This window comes from Siphateles boraxobius, unplaced genomic scaffold, assembly GCF_051911475.1.
Source record: "Siphateles boraxobius isolate OS27281-9 unplaced genomic scaffold, OSU_SipBor_1 12, whole genome shotgun sequence".
NCBI lineage: Eukaryota > Metazoa > Chordata > Actinopteri > Cypriniformes > Leuciscidae > Siphateles > Siphateles boraxobius.
Window position 1 is genome coordinate 16,546,332 of NW_027508722.1, and position 14,699 is coordinate 16,561,030.

A 14,699-nucleotide genomic window follows, 5' to 3' on the forward strand; every position below is an offset into this window, starting at 1 on the left:
AGTCTGTCCAATCACAGAGCTCGTGCGTGTGAGGCTTTGTACGCGCGCATATATGGGGGTTTTATGTTCACCCCCTTCAGAAAAAGCTATTTAGTCAACAGCTGCATTCGACCACAACAGCAGTCGAGTGAAGGATCGGCACTAACAAGCAGATTTGACTGTGGAGACAGAAGAAAGATGATGTTGTGAACTTTTAAAACTTCCTACGAGGATTATCCGTATTTAAGTTACTGTTACAGCGCTGTTCAGTGGAAGTCTCGAAGAAGAAAAAAGACTGTTCATATATGAAAGAGAATACCAGATACTTTCAACGGCTGCTCTATATGTCTTATTATGTTTATACTTTGTCGTTATGAACATTAGTGTGTTTTGAGCGCAAGAGACTAGTCGCATTATTTATTTCCCAAACACTGAGGGAAAGTCCTGAAGATGATGAAGGGAGCGATGGCAGCACTTCAACTCTGTTTGTTTATTTTGGCCGTAAAGGTGAGTTATTCTGCACTATTTATGACTCGTAACAGTTCGTTTCGTTTTTATTTAAATTCTGGTGCATGGCTGTAACGTTAAATAGTTTTCACTTTTCATATTTTCCGACGTTATTGTCTTTCCAGATACTTTTTTAATTAGGGGAGCCCGGGTAGGGTTGTAACACTGTTTGCTATAAGGTCTGTAACTCAATGTTTTTGCGTCATATAAGTTATCTAATACTTGATTTAGTATGCCCATGTTTTTAAGCTACACATTAAAGTAGTTTATAAATCCACAACTTATTCCTAAACTGTGTCAATTAATTTAAAGTACAAAAAGTGCCTGTTGTTACAACCTCTAACTTTACCCGGTTAAGTTGTAACAAATTTATGGTACTTCTTCAAACTACTTAAACACCCACCCTCGTTTCATTGTAAAATTTTACATTTAAACCTAGAAAAAAGAATCTTTAACAAATAGGAATAAAAACTATTTTTAAAAGGAGCTAACAACAATTAAAAACATATTGATTGACTTTTTGTCAGTGCAGCATATAGAAATACTTCGGAAAGTGTTACAGTTCATGTGATATATCACATTAAACAAGAGACATTGATTCAGATGACACTTTATTTATCATTCATTAAAATTTTCACAACAAGTCAGGCATCCAGTTTTACTTTCTTATATGAAACCAGCAGGTTAAGAAAGAAATCTTGGCTAAATTCGAATTGGTTAAACTAAAGGTGTTACAACTCAACTGGATTCCAACACTCCCTGTTCTCCCTGAACTAGCATGTTAGTCTGTCAGAGAGTTGCAGTTTTATAGTATTATGCAGAATGTTATTATTTTTTTTATTTTTTTTGGCAAGTGTGTGGAGCATATTTCTTTTCATGATTTTTTTAAATAATAAATCCTGGGTATGTCCTGGCACAAAAGCAAAGACAGGAACAGGAAAGTAACTGGAATATCAGCAGTTGGTTGATAGGCAACCACAGCTTAAGAACTGCAGGGGCCCGGGATATCCGGAGCATTGTAATTATCATCATTTTCTCTTGGTCTGTGGAAAGCGAGGGGGTATTAATCGCAGCTCAGTAATTTGACTTTCCATTTAGCCACATCACTTTACTTCTTTCAGTGGTGGCCAGAATTGCGGTTTCCTCTTGAACTCACAACCTCTTTTTTTCCCTTCCCTATCTCTTGTTCCACGCTCGTTTTGATAGAGAAGTCTTTGTTAACTTTTTGTCAAACTGACACTTTTGTAAATGATCTTGATGTTGTACAGGCCCGAGGCCGGATCTTCTGCTACTGTTGGCTGCAGGAGATAAGATAGCGGTCAGTCTCTAGCTCAGTCTCAGTGGATGTCTGTGGTTGTATGTTTGGCCGGTAGGAGTGAGGGGTCAATCCCTGTTGCCTTTAGGGGCTCATAGCTCCTTTCATGTTCTCATAATTCAGACTGCTCTTTCCAAACTCGCTCATGGCAGCACAGATGTGCTTATTATATCATACACAGCATTGGACTTAAAGGCATAGGCTAGTTAACCCAAAAAAGTATTATTTACCTCACCTTCATGTCATTCCAAACCAGTATGACTTTCTTTTTTTCTGTAAAGAAGATGTTTTGAAAAATGTCTCCGTGGCTCCATACAATTAAAGGTTAATGGGGTACGATGTTGTCTTTGACCCCACTGACTTTCATTGAATGGGCAAAAATAGTTCTTTAAAACATCTTCTTTTTGTGACCCGCAGGTCATACAGGTTTGGAAGGACTATTAAATGATGATTGAATTTTAATTTTTGGGTGGACTATTCCTTTACGAAAGACCCCATCATTCAGTGTGTGGGACATGTTTGACCTACATTATCAAGTGTGGCATCCAGACTGACAGTGTCTCTCAGTGAAGGGAACGAAATGTTTGAGTAGATCAAAGATGTTTTGTGTGAAGTCGCTTCATTGATATGCATTATCTCTCTGCATTATGTGGAATCAGCACTGACGTGTCTGTATTCATGCCCACCACCGTCCTTCCTCAGAGCACTACATTCCTGCTCTGCCCAAATGTTTATTGGTGTAGGTCATATATCATTTGTCCCCACTTTGTACATTCTATTTAGCTAGACTTAGGTACAAATTATATGGTGAGATATTTTCATTGAGGATGTTAAGTTCCCCTCAGCTTACTTTGTTTGGTTAGTAATAAACACCACATTAGGAAAACTGTACATTCCAATAGTACTGCTCAGAAATCTCTCTCTATTCCCATCTTTCCAAGAAATAATGTACCGGTACTTATTTATAGGACCCCTCCCCCAAAAGATTTTTTCCAATTATTTTTAATTCAAACAGTACCTGTCAAAGTTTACTTAGGAAACTTAAAAAAAAAATATATATATATATATATATATATATATGTTTTTGAAAGTAGTCTCTTATGTTCACCAAGGCTGCATTTGTTTAATCAAAATACAGTAAAAACATCAATAATATTATTACAAATTAAAATAACTGTTTTCTTTTTGAATATATTTTAAAAGCGATATATTACTGTATTTTTTGAAGATATAAATGCGGCCTTGGTGAGCATAAGAGACATATTTTAAAAACATTAAAAAGTTTAATTTTTCCCAACTTTGGACAGGTATAAGTACTGTTCAAAAGTTTTGGGTTTGCAAGATTTTTCAAAAATTCAGTCTCTTATGCTTGCCAAGACTTTTTTGTTTGATATTATAATATTGTGAAATATTATTACGATTAAAAATAACTATTTTATTTGAATATACACTACCGTTCAAAAGTTTGGGATCGATATGGTTTTTAATATTTTTAAAAGAAGTCTCTTATGTTTACCAAGGCTGCATTTATTTGATTAAAAATACATTAAATATATATTAAATGTATATATTAAAATGTCGTTTATTCCTGTGATGGCAAAGCTGAATTTTATATATATATATATATATATATATATATATAATTTTTTTATTTTTTAAATGTATTACTTTAACTACCATGAACATCGAGGAGGCATTTCCTTAATATTAAAATTCGTGGTTCAACAATATGGGATTTTTTACATGGCACAGTCTTAAACATTTAAATTCAGTCCCTTTCAATGTATTGGATATTTGGTTAATCGCTTTTTAAAAGGTGCAAAGATCCTGGTGTTTCAACAATAGGCAAGTGTGGCTAAAATGCAGAATGAAGGTGCTCTTTTTACTCACAAAGTGAAGGTTGTTGCCCTGTGGGCTGCTGTGTACAAATGTGTATTAGTGTTTGAATGAGATTATGAGCTTGTGCGCTCATTCAACAGGTTTACACACGCTCTCTTGTCCCAACAGAGATCAGAGAGAAGAAGAGCGAGACATCAGAGAGGCTGTGTGGGTTTTGGCTTTCCTTCTTTGGAGGAGCTTTACATGTTAGGCATCTGTTGGCTCTTGTCAGAGCCCCAGGGGGCAGTTGGGAAGCAGAGGGGGTGTGTGAGGGGTAATTTTCCTAAACATATGCATGTTTAAGATGCCGCAGAACTGACCTCCTCTATCACACCTGCAGAGCTGCGGGAAACATCAAAGTCTTTCCTCTTACCCGAACAGGCGCACTCACACACACAACACACCCTCCCCTGAGGTCTATAGCTGCACCGCTGTCCTCACTGCTGATGCCTCTGTTTGAACTGGGTGCAAATACACAATGTTCCGTTCCCGTGAACGAGGAGTCTTTTTAAACATCCTCCTCATTCTTAATAAGGTATTTTATAGTTGTTTGAAAGGGTGTGTTACACTCAGTCACTGTTTTATACCCAAAGTGGAGTGGGAAAGTCACACAGACTCCTTAAAGGATAAGTTCACTAAGTTCAGAATAAAAATTTCCCGATAATTTACTCACCCCCCACATCATCCAAGATGTTCATGTCTTTTTCTTTCTTCAGTCAAAAAGAAATTATTCCAGGATTTTTCTTCATATAGTGGACTTTAACGGTTATCAATGGGTTGAGGGTCCAAATTGCAGCTTTAAAGGGGTCTACTACACGATCCCAGGCGAGGAATAAGGGTCTTATCTAGCTAAACGATCTGTTGTTGATAACCGTTAAAGTCCACTAAAATCACTTCTGGCTATCAAGGGAACCCCCTGTGCAATTTAAATTCCTAGACCTAATTTTTGGATATATTTAGTTCCCCGTCAGCTCACTATGTTTGGTGAGAATTAAACACCATATTAGGGAACTGAATTTTGTATCATTTTCATAGGGCACCCCTCTTACCAATCCTTTTTTTTTTTTTAAGTCTCTTAATGCTCACCATTGCTGTATTTATTTGTTTAAAAATACAGTAAAATCAGTATTATTGTGAAGTATTGTTAAAATGTATAATTTAAATGACTTTTTTATTTTGTGTAATGCAAAATCTCTTATGCTCACCAAGGCTGCATTTATTTGATCAAAAAATATTTAATATTGTGAAATATTATTATTACTTAATATTACTGTTCTTATATCTATAATGCAAAATCACAGGGAAATGTGTGTGTTAGAAAACATAGCGTCACTTTCACATATGCCAGTGTCAGTCTCTTAATCAATATGTACTCCACCAGGCTTATATTGTTTAGAACTTTATAATATTTATAATCACCATTTATTGTTTTTACAGTTTTGTATTTATTCCACACATTCTTTGAACATAATTGTCTGGCTGAAGATCAGTATATCTTCTTGGTTCTGCTCTGGTGACCTCCTCAGTAGAGAGACTGAGTGTTCCAAAAAATGACAGTCATTCTGTGTTCTAGGATTGTCTTTATGTCACTGAGAGCAAAATAATGCTACAAATCCCCATTGAATTATTCTTGCTAATTTGAATTTGACATGTGCTCTGTTTTGCAGGTGGCTTTTGGCAAGGTCTGTATCAGTGAGCGGTTCACTAAAACAGGCGAATGTTGCAGCATGTGTGCTGCGGGCTCTGGCTTGGCAACCAACTGCGGCCAGGAAGACACCAAGTGTAAGCCTTGTAAAGATGGTGAGTGTTTTTAAAACAAACTTGGAATAAATGCCTAAATGTGAGTATTGTTGTTTTTTGCAAATGTTTACATTCATATTCTTGATAAAAATCACTTTAAATGTCTCCCAGGCGTGTCGTTCTCAGACTCTGAGAGTCTTTCAGCCTGTCGACTGTGCACCCGCTGCCCTTTTGGCATTCCTGAACTGGCCCGCTGCACGCCCACTCAGGATACCCAGTGTGACTGCGGTGAAGGTTTCTTCCTGTGGCGGGATGGTAACAGCACAAGCTCGCTGTGCGCGGCCTGCGGCATGTGTGGGCATGGAAGTGGAGTGGCTCGGGAATGTGGTCCGTTGGGAAATACCGTATGTGAGCGGTGTAAACCAGGGACTTACTCAAGGGAGAGGAGCGACTTGAAACCCTGCGTGCCGTGTTCGAGCTGTAGTGACGAAGAGGTAGAGATCAGATCCTGCCAGCCGGATTCTGACACCGTCTGTATGGGTGAGTGTTATGATCATTAAATTCTATTTTTTCCCAAATCGTGCAGCCCTATACAACAGGGTGATTCAACCGTCCTGATATCATAATGAAGACAAAAGGATGAAAAGATAACCTTAAGTAATTTGCTGTTTATATTTTATTATGTCTTTGGAAAAAAACTGTAAAACATTTGTTAAAATATTATAAATATATATTTTTTTTAAATCTGTAAACTGAAAGTCATGGCATATGATCAATATACATAAACAAATATATATATATATATATATATATATATATATATATATATATATCAAAGAGACGGCCCCTACAGACAATATCATATTAGCAAAAATGTTAGATTATTTTACCTTTTTAAAACATGACAAGGTTAGTTCAAATTAATATACGTGTATGTACTATATGTATTACAATATGGTATAAAGCCCTAATAACATAATGGTATTTATAAATAAAGAATTCATGATATTTGTAAAATATACAGTTTAGTTTAAAACATTTTTTTTTTTTTTTTACATTTTTTTTTTAAATAATGATGCATGTGTGCCCTCCCATGTATTCATGGTGTAAAGAAAATACAACTTAGTACTTATTAGGGATGCACCGATATGAACATTTTGGCCGATACCGATAACCGATAATTCTTTACATTTGAAAGCCGATAACCGATATATTGGCCGATAAATCTAAATTAAAATTTTTATATACTTTGATAGCCTGTATACATAAACAAAAGGCTCACTATTAAAAGCCTTGTCTCAAACACTTTTAACATAAATCAAACATATACAATACAGGGCTCGACATTAAGGCTTGTCCGCTTGTAGGACAAGTAGAAGAGAAAATTAGTTGTCCGACCGGACAAGTTAAATTTCAAACAAAATAAAATGCCATGTTACTTCACGTTATGTGCCACTCGTTACGTCTATTTTACAGATTTAATTTTACAGATTTGAAACGAAGACATGTCCTGAATGTGAATGGCCTGTGAATGTCCTGAATGTGACTCGCAGAAAGACGCGCACCAGTATGATGCGCATGCACAGACCGTGCGCCAGAATACAGTTCTCTTTCGCGCTTGAACGAACATCAACACACACAATTAAGCCAAAATGTCATTTGTCGAGTATCTTCATAACACAAGAGCAGTCTTATGATGGACATAAAGAGTTGTGACTCGTGAGAGAATGAGGCGCGTGTGAGATCCGCGTCTCTGTCCACAGCGGCTGCTCTTAAAGGGCCAGCTACCAATAAAGTGTTCTGTCAGTAAAGTTAATGAAAGAACAAAGGGAACAGAGAAAATTACTCACTGCTCTTGACTAAAGAACTTGTGTAGCTTTAATAAGGAGTAGTCTATATATAATTTATAATTTATGCTGCGCAGACTGTTTGATAACTTTATTCAATTTCTGTATATGTCCTACCTGTTAGACAGTTAATTTTTATCCAAACATCAATGGCTTATTGATCATTATAGGTGTTATCAATCATTTAGTTGTTATTGCTAATTTCAGAATTATCACTAATCTGTGTGTGCATTTGGTTTAGAACCAAACAAGTTGACTCATGAAACCATTTGTTTATTATATCGCAATCGCATATCACAACCGCAATATTGATCTCAATAATAGGAATATGACATTTTCCCCAAATCGTGCAGCCCTAGATAAAATTATAAATCTTTACCCGGACAAGTGACTTTTGTGCATGGACAAGTGAAACATAAATTTACTTGTCCGAAGGACAAGTGCCTCAAAAAGTTAATGTCAAGCCCTGCAATACAGTATAGCCTAGTTTGAACCAGTGTAAGATTCCTTAACTTTTAAAATTAATTTTACACTCCTATGGGCAACTTTCTTTATTAAAAAAATGGTAACACTTTATAATAAGGTTTAATTTTGTTAGCATTAGTTAGCATGAACCAACAATTTTATAAGACATTTTTAAGAAAGTTGTACCTGTTAACATTAGTCAATGCACTGTGAACTAACATGAACACACACATTTTATTAACTACTATAACAAAGGCTATTGCTCTCTGTTAGTTAATGCATTAACAAATGAGACCTTATTGTAAAGTGTTATCAAAAAATCTATTGCCTAACAAAAAATAAAATACCTAAATAATGCAAACAAGTCATTGGATAACATTGGGCTGCATATAAAGAAACAAAATGGATCAATAAAATGGAATCGCCTCTGCACGGACAATAAGGAAATTATTTTTATCAAACCATATCATTGATGAAAATAATACGAGAACAAAATAATGGTAGTTATTAATTATAACACAATGTTGTTGAAAAAAATAGACATTTTTAATATTACAGTGATATTAAACATCTTTAATAGCTTAATTACTGTTTCAAATGACATTGCTGTGTGAGCTGCGCGCGCTGAAGCTGAAGAGAACGAACGTTAAACCGAATCGCTTTGCTAGAAGGTTAATCAACTTTGGTTGCTGAAGAATGCAAACCCAAAGAATTTACAAATTTATTACAATAGTGAATACAATTATAATTATATGACAGTCCCAATCATAGCTTTTAATGTTTTGCATTGTTGTTTAATCTGATGCTGAAGAGAACGAGCACCGGGAAACTGAAGAACTTTTCTAGCAGGTTGTTTAAATCCACGAAACGCATAATATGTGAGATTAATCAGATATTTATTTTACATCAACTTTATATTACGACTTATCTGCAAAAAATGACGTGAATGCCTAATCGAACTTGTGCTGGTCATAATGTTGTAGTAGGCTAATCCCTGTTCTGGACGCGCTATTCCCACAACAACGCGCTGAAACGGCAACTAAACCCAGAGAATTCACAACGTTTTATTACAATAGTGTTCTCATTATAATGGCATGTATATGACAGTCCCAATTATAGTTATAAATGTGCATTGCTGTTTGAGCTGCGCGCACGCTAAATAGGCTATAAAGATGATCACCGGTAGCCTACAATGAAGCGCAACTGCATCGTTCATTAACTCAACCAAACGCATCCTATATTAGATTAATCAGATATATATACACAAAATAAACATATTACAACTTACAATGGCACAGAATGCTGCGAATGCTCAAGAGAACTCGACTGTGCTTGTCATGAAGGCTTAACTCCATAGATGCGCTCTTTCCACAACAGCGCGCTCGTCGCGCTGAAACACTGGCGAACAAGAATTCACAACATTCTTTTACAGGCGTGTTTTTATTATGATGTTATGAAGCCTATGTGACAGATTTGTGCTGCACATGTTGCACGGAACTGTATCTTCCTTTTCGAAGTGAATCCAATCATTCAGAACCATCATGGCGAACAGCGGCATCTCTCAACTGAAGTAAATAATCTATTATCTATCGGCTTTGATATATCGGCCAAATTTTCTTATCGGATCGATAAAGATAACATCAAAAAAGACCATTTATCGGCCGATATCGATATGTGGTCGATATATCGTGCATCCCTAGTACTTATTGTTTTGTCAAAAATGGTATAAATGTTTTTTTAAAAGTAAAACCATGTGAAACCAACATGAATATAAAGCATGAGTATATTTCTAAGAACTTGGCCTGCTTTTTAAACTAGATTTGTAAAAGAAGTTTCCTTTTCCTGTATCTTGGACCTTTTATTTGTCATTGATTTGACACACCTGTTAGTAAATATGGTTGTCAATTCCAAACACCGACTGTGTGAACGTAACCCGATATGCATGTGTGTCTTGGATAAAGTTTGTGCCAAGCTATATATAAAAACATTTATGCATGTGTGTGTGTGTGTGTGTGTGTGTATGGTTAGATTGTTAACATGTGGCAGACACCTGTGTTCAGTCAGAGAGAAGCTTTTGAGAAAATGCAGCTCTCACTTTGACTTCAGACGTTCTGCTCATTCTTCAATGAGCTTAGCAACAATCCAGTCATGATCAGATTAAGAAGATAAACACATCACATAGATTTTGTTTGATCAAATATTAAATTGTTTCGTGTTTGTTTTTTTATATATAAACTGTCATTTAAAAGCGCCATGTCCTCATTGGATTGCATGTTAGACTGGCCCGAGGTGTGTTAAATCGGTTTGGAGGTTAACCAGATACAGTGGGTCGCATCCCACGTTGCCCTCTGTTCTCTGCAGGGTGGAGTGACCAGTTAGACCACTTGACCTGCTGAGGTCAGGGCAGCCACACCGAGTGTTTGATCCGCACAGGCAGCCTGTGGGGTGTGTGTGTGTGTGAGGGAGTGAGAGGATAAAAGAATGCAATGCATGCATCTGTGTGATAGTGTGTGTGGGGTGGCCTCGCCTGCACAATCTATTTCAGGATGGAGGGCGGGAGGCATGAACCCTCCTGACCATTCCACACTTTTCAACATTTCGATCTGGTATTTAGTCTGTCAGCTGTGCCTGTGCACACTGATGATGTGTTAATCAGACTCACAGCAGATGTGTGTCAGATGTGTGTTTCACGTGAAGGCTGAAATGAGCATCTGCATTTTTTTGCAATCTAGGTGTTTGAATGCTCTAGGGTGTACTTGAGTGTGCTTCAGACGTCTAACTATTGTGAGTCTAATGAGTTTCTCTTGATTTATGAAGACCGCACAACTACTCATTTAGTTCAACTACCAGAGGAGTATGTCTTCATTTTTCAGATTCTATCTATTCAGTTTATATATATAAAAGTTTGGGGTCGGAAAGGTGTTTTTGAAAAAAGACTCTTATGCTCATCAAGGCAAAAAAAAAAAAACAGTGAAATATTATTACGATTTAAAATAATATTTATTCTTTAATATATTTTAAAATGTAATTTATTTATATAATGACTGGATTTTCAGCATCATTACTCAGTCTTCAGTGTAATATGATCCTTCAGAAATCATTCTAATATGCAGATTTTGCGGCTCAAGAAACTTTTCTTATCATTAATGTTGAAAACAGTTGTGATGCTTAATATTTTTTAAATATGCTTAACAGTTTTTTCCAGATTTTATTTTAAATTAAATTATTTTATAAGATTATAAATGTCTTTACTATATTTTTTTTATCAATTTAATGCATCCTTGTAGAATAAATGGATTTTTTTTTTAAATGTATCTTTTGAACGGTAGTATATAAAAGTTACCAGTATTTCAATATCTCCTTTGTATATATAAAGGCAGTTCGAAATGACTTATTCTGTTAAATCTCTTTTTGCAGTAAAAGACCTCAGCATCCTGTCCCGGCCATCTGGTTCTGATGTACCGCGGGAATTCCCCCGATGGCCGACTCTGAGTGATGAAATCGAGAACAGGAGCAGCCCAGCACCAGGGTCCGGATCCCCTCGACTCACACCACAGGATCAAGGGGGCAACAACAACAACAACATCCTGGTCTACGTGTCTGTACTGGCTGCAGTGGTGCTCGGCCTCCTGCTCTACGTTGCCTACAAATGGTGAGGTCATACAGCGGTTTCAAGAAGAAAAACTATGCTTTACGAGATGATTTACTAGCAAATTAATTCTACTTTGATATGTAAGATGTAGAATACCATAATGTGTCTGTTAAATGAAATATTATTATTGTTGGTTTTTAATGTATATAATAAGTGTGTCATTTGGGGGGTGTGTTCAGCTGGAAGTCATGTCAGCAGAAGCAGGCTCTGGTGAAAGCACGGGTTGGCGAGTTGAATAATGCCGGGGAAGGAGAGAAATTACACAGCGACAGTGGCGTGTTCCTGGACTGTCAAAGCCTTCAGGAAAGCCAGCCCAGCAAAGGTATGAGAGAACCACTTAAACACAGATACAGGGCAGAGTCATTTGCACTATTCATTCATTTATTTGAACTGTTGATTAAAGGAACCAGCTCATAAGAGTCATTTGTCTATTTAAACTGTTCATTAAAAGAACTGGCTCATAAGTCATTTTTAGTATTCATAAAAAAAAAAAAACTGTTCATTAAAAGAACTTGCTTAGTCATTTGTTCTATTTATTCATCTCTTTATAAGAAGAACCAACTTAAAAGACTAATTTCTTTTTGGGAATCATCAAACTATAATGGTTGTGCGGTATGTTTTTTTTTTTTTCTCTCTCTAAAAATAACCGGTTCATTAGACTAATTTATTTCAGGAATCCAGCTACATTGTTTGCATAATTTATTTTATTCACTCGAAGAATCGTTTCAAATATTCATTTGTTGGTCAATTCGACTACACTGGTTATAGTGAATGTTTTTTTTTGCATGTATTTGGATGTATTGTCACTCTTAGGCCCTGTTTACAGCTGGTATTAAGGTGTGTTTTGGTCAAACTGATCTCAAGCAGACGAGGGAGACACATACCCGTTTTCACCTGGTGTTTTAATCCGTCTCTTTTGTCCACTTTCAAGCACTTCTGTCCTTATTTCTTCGAGAGGAGGCTATATCTGGGTAAATGTATGGGGTTTTCAGATCTTTTGATCTGGTGGTCAAAATAAGCTAGCGCAATTTACATATGAGCGCGCCCGGAGACAACTGAAAAACACACGGAGAGCATCAGCTTTCGTTTCTGCTCTGTCAGCCGCAAGACCACACCGAACGCTGTGAGTGCGTGTTAGAAATCAGGAATGGTGAGAGAACATTGTGCTTGGTGCATTTTCGTCTTCAAACAAAACTTGGGTCTCCAGCCAACAAACTTTAAATCCCGTCTGGCTAGCGTGCTTCCCATAAAGTTTACGAGTTAGGTCAGTAAGTCATCCGATCAACCAAAACCTTAATTCCAGGTGTAAACAGGGCCTTAGTAAGTTGCTACTTTAAGTTGCTTTTACTAAAAGTGTCTGCTAAATGGCAAATTAGTAATTATCTGATCTCTTTCTCATGCTCTCGGCAGGCAGCAAACGGGACAGCAAACAGGACACGCGGCTTTATGTGAACCTGCCTCCCCACAGGCAGGAGGAGGTAGAGGGGCTTCTCGCAGAGGGGGGCAGTCGGAGCTGGAGGCAGCTGGCCGCCACGCTCGGTTACGAACAGGACCGTGTGGACGTCTTTGGACGGGGCCAGGACCCCATCCACACCCTCTTAACTGATTGGGCCCAACAGGAAGGGTCCACGTTGGGCCTGCTCTGCTCCGCTCTGGCACGCATCGAGCGGGCGGACATCATCACCGCCCTCACAGCCACCTCTCAAGGAGTGTCAGTGGTCTGAATATTTGAACATGTTCCTTACGCCTTCGTGAAAGTGAAAGAGACACTAAAATAATAGAGGAAGAGCATCAACCGACTCATTTTCGAAGGCGAATGCCTTGCAGCGTGCACTAAGACTTTGAAGAGCTGGATTGGACATAATAAGAGGTTTTATTAAACATAACGCTTCACTTATGAGTTTTGTTTCAATCGCCTGAGATGTTCCGCCACCTCAGAACATTTTCTGCTCGAGACAGATGTTTCCTCCAGGATTCATGGGCAGTTTAAGCTTAAGAGCTTCTTTGTAGTGTCAAAACAAACTCCGTTTTCTCCGAGACACATTCATGCAGAACATTTTCAGTGTCTTGGGTGGTTTTGGTTTCAGCTGTGGTTGGTATCAAAGAACACGGACATTTCATGAACATTTCTGCGGCCTCATGAATGACAGTTTTCCATTTTTGTGGAATGGCATCATAGTGCCAGAGAAAGCATCATGCATACGATTCAATCGTGCTTTTGTATTTATATTTCAGTGCTTCTGTCATTCGAACAATGATCAACACCGAAGTATTCAGCTTTTATACTGTGGTTTGTCAAGGGCAATGTTACACTGTGAGGTGTTTATGATTTCTAAAGAGGAAAACCACTAAATTGGCTGCACAAAGGAGTTGTATATTCGGAAATGAATAGATATACGGTGGAGGTGCCTTAGCGAGTGATCCTCTTTGATAAAGACAAAAGATGTCTCATTCACAATAGTGCCTGGTTTGCACTTTAATCAACAATGCAACCTAAAAGCAAAGTTATGTTTCGTGTTGTATGTGAGAGAAAAACTCTCTGGTGCCTTTACTTTGAACGCTCAGGTTTGTGCTTTGCTGGTTTTCTCTACCATGTATGTATTTTAGGGTCATTTCTGTATGTTAGTGCTGAGTTCTGGGTGAGACTTGGTTTCCGTGCTGGAGGCTTTTCATATTAATAACATCCAAGTTATGTATCTATCACTTATGTTTGTCCTTTTTTAATAATGAAATATTGATGTTAAAAAGTATCTTTGTATTTTTAAAGAAAATAAATAGTACATTGTGTGAACAAAGAAGTAGTATTTTATGACACTAATTATGTATAATGGTGCAGTGTTACAGTGAAATCAAGATTTGAACCTGGAATTATAGAAAATATATTTTTCTGCACCATTAACCCAAACAGTCAAATCTGGAGCCGTCGGTCTGATTATCCTCTTGTCGATTTAATCATAATACACACATCTCTTTGCCCTTCCTGTACATTTAAATGACATGCTCTGAATAATAGTTTTTCGCTTTAAAACCATAGAAGAATGTGAAGCTGTTTCTTTTTTCTTTTTCTTTTTTTTAGCTAATTGCTCAAATTGGGGAAAAGAGGGAGCTGCATATAATGTAAATCTCTTTGAGAGCCAAAAAAAAGTTTGTTGTGTTAATGCCAACTCGACACCCAACCAAAAACAGCAGTTTCTTGGCAGTCAGAATTTCTCATGAAATGACAAGCGTTCACAATAGAGTGCTTTGTTTACATCAGTGGTTCTTAAACTTTTTACACCAGTACCCCCTCAGAAAATATGTGGCTCTCCAAGTACCA

General features: G+C 37.1%; 1 protein-coding gene across 1 annotated transcript; it reads left to right on the top strand.

Moving 5' to 3' along the window:
• On the top strand, positions 1–14,178 carry nradd (neurotrophin receptor associated death domain). The gene is made up of 6 exons (XM_077209586.1): positions 1–486; positions 5,347–5,479; positions 5,591–5,959; positions 11,149–11,383; positions 11,563–11,705; positions 12,794–14,178. The coding sequence occupies exons 1-6, from the start codon at positions 430–432 to the stop codon at positions 13,105–13,107; spliced, it is 1,251 nt and encodes a 416-aa protein (XP_077065701.1). The 5' UTR covers positions 1–429; the 3' UTR covers positions 13,108–14,178.
• The last annotated feature ends 521 nt before the right edge of the window (positions 14,179–14,699 follow it).

Bases quoted from the DNA above. Each gene is read 5' to 3' on its own strand.
- nradd (XM_077209586.1), top strand. From the start codon at position 430: ATGATGAAGGGAGCGATGGCAGCACTTCAACTCTGTTTGTTTATTTTG. The intron at 5,960-11,148 runs GTGAGTGTTATG...CTCTTTTTGCAG, and splicing joins TTCTGACACCGTCTGTATGG to TAAAAGACCTCAGCATCCTG. The intron at 11,706-12,793 runs GTATGAGAGAAC...TGCTCTCGGCAG, and splicing joins GGAAAGCCAGCCCAGCAAAG to GCAGCAAACGGGACAGCAAA.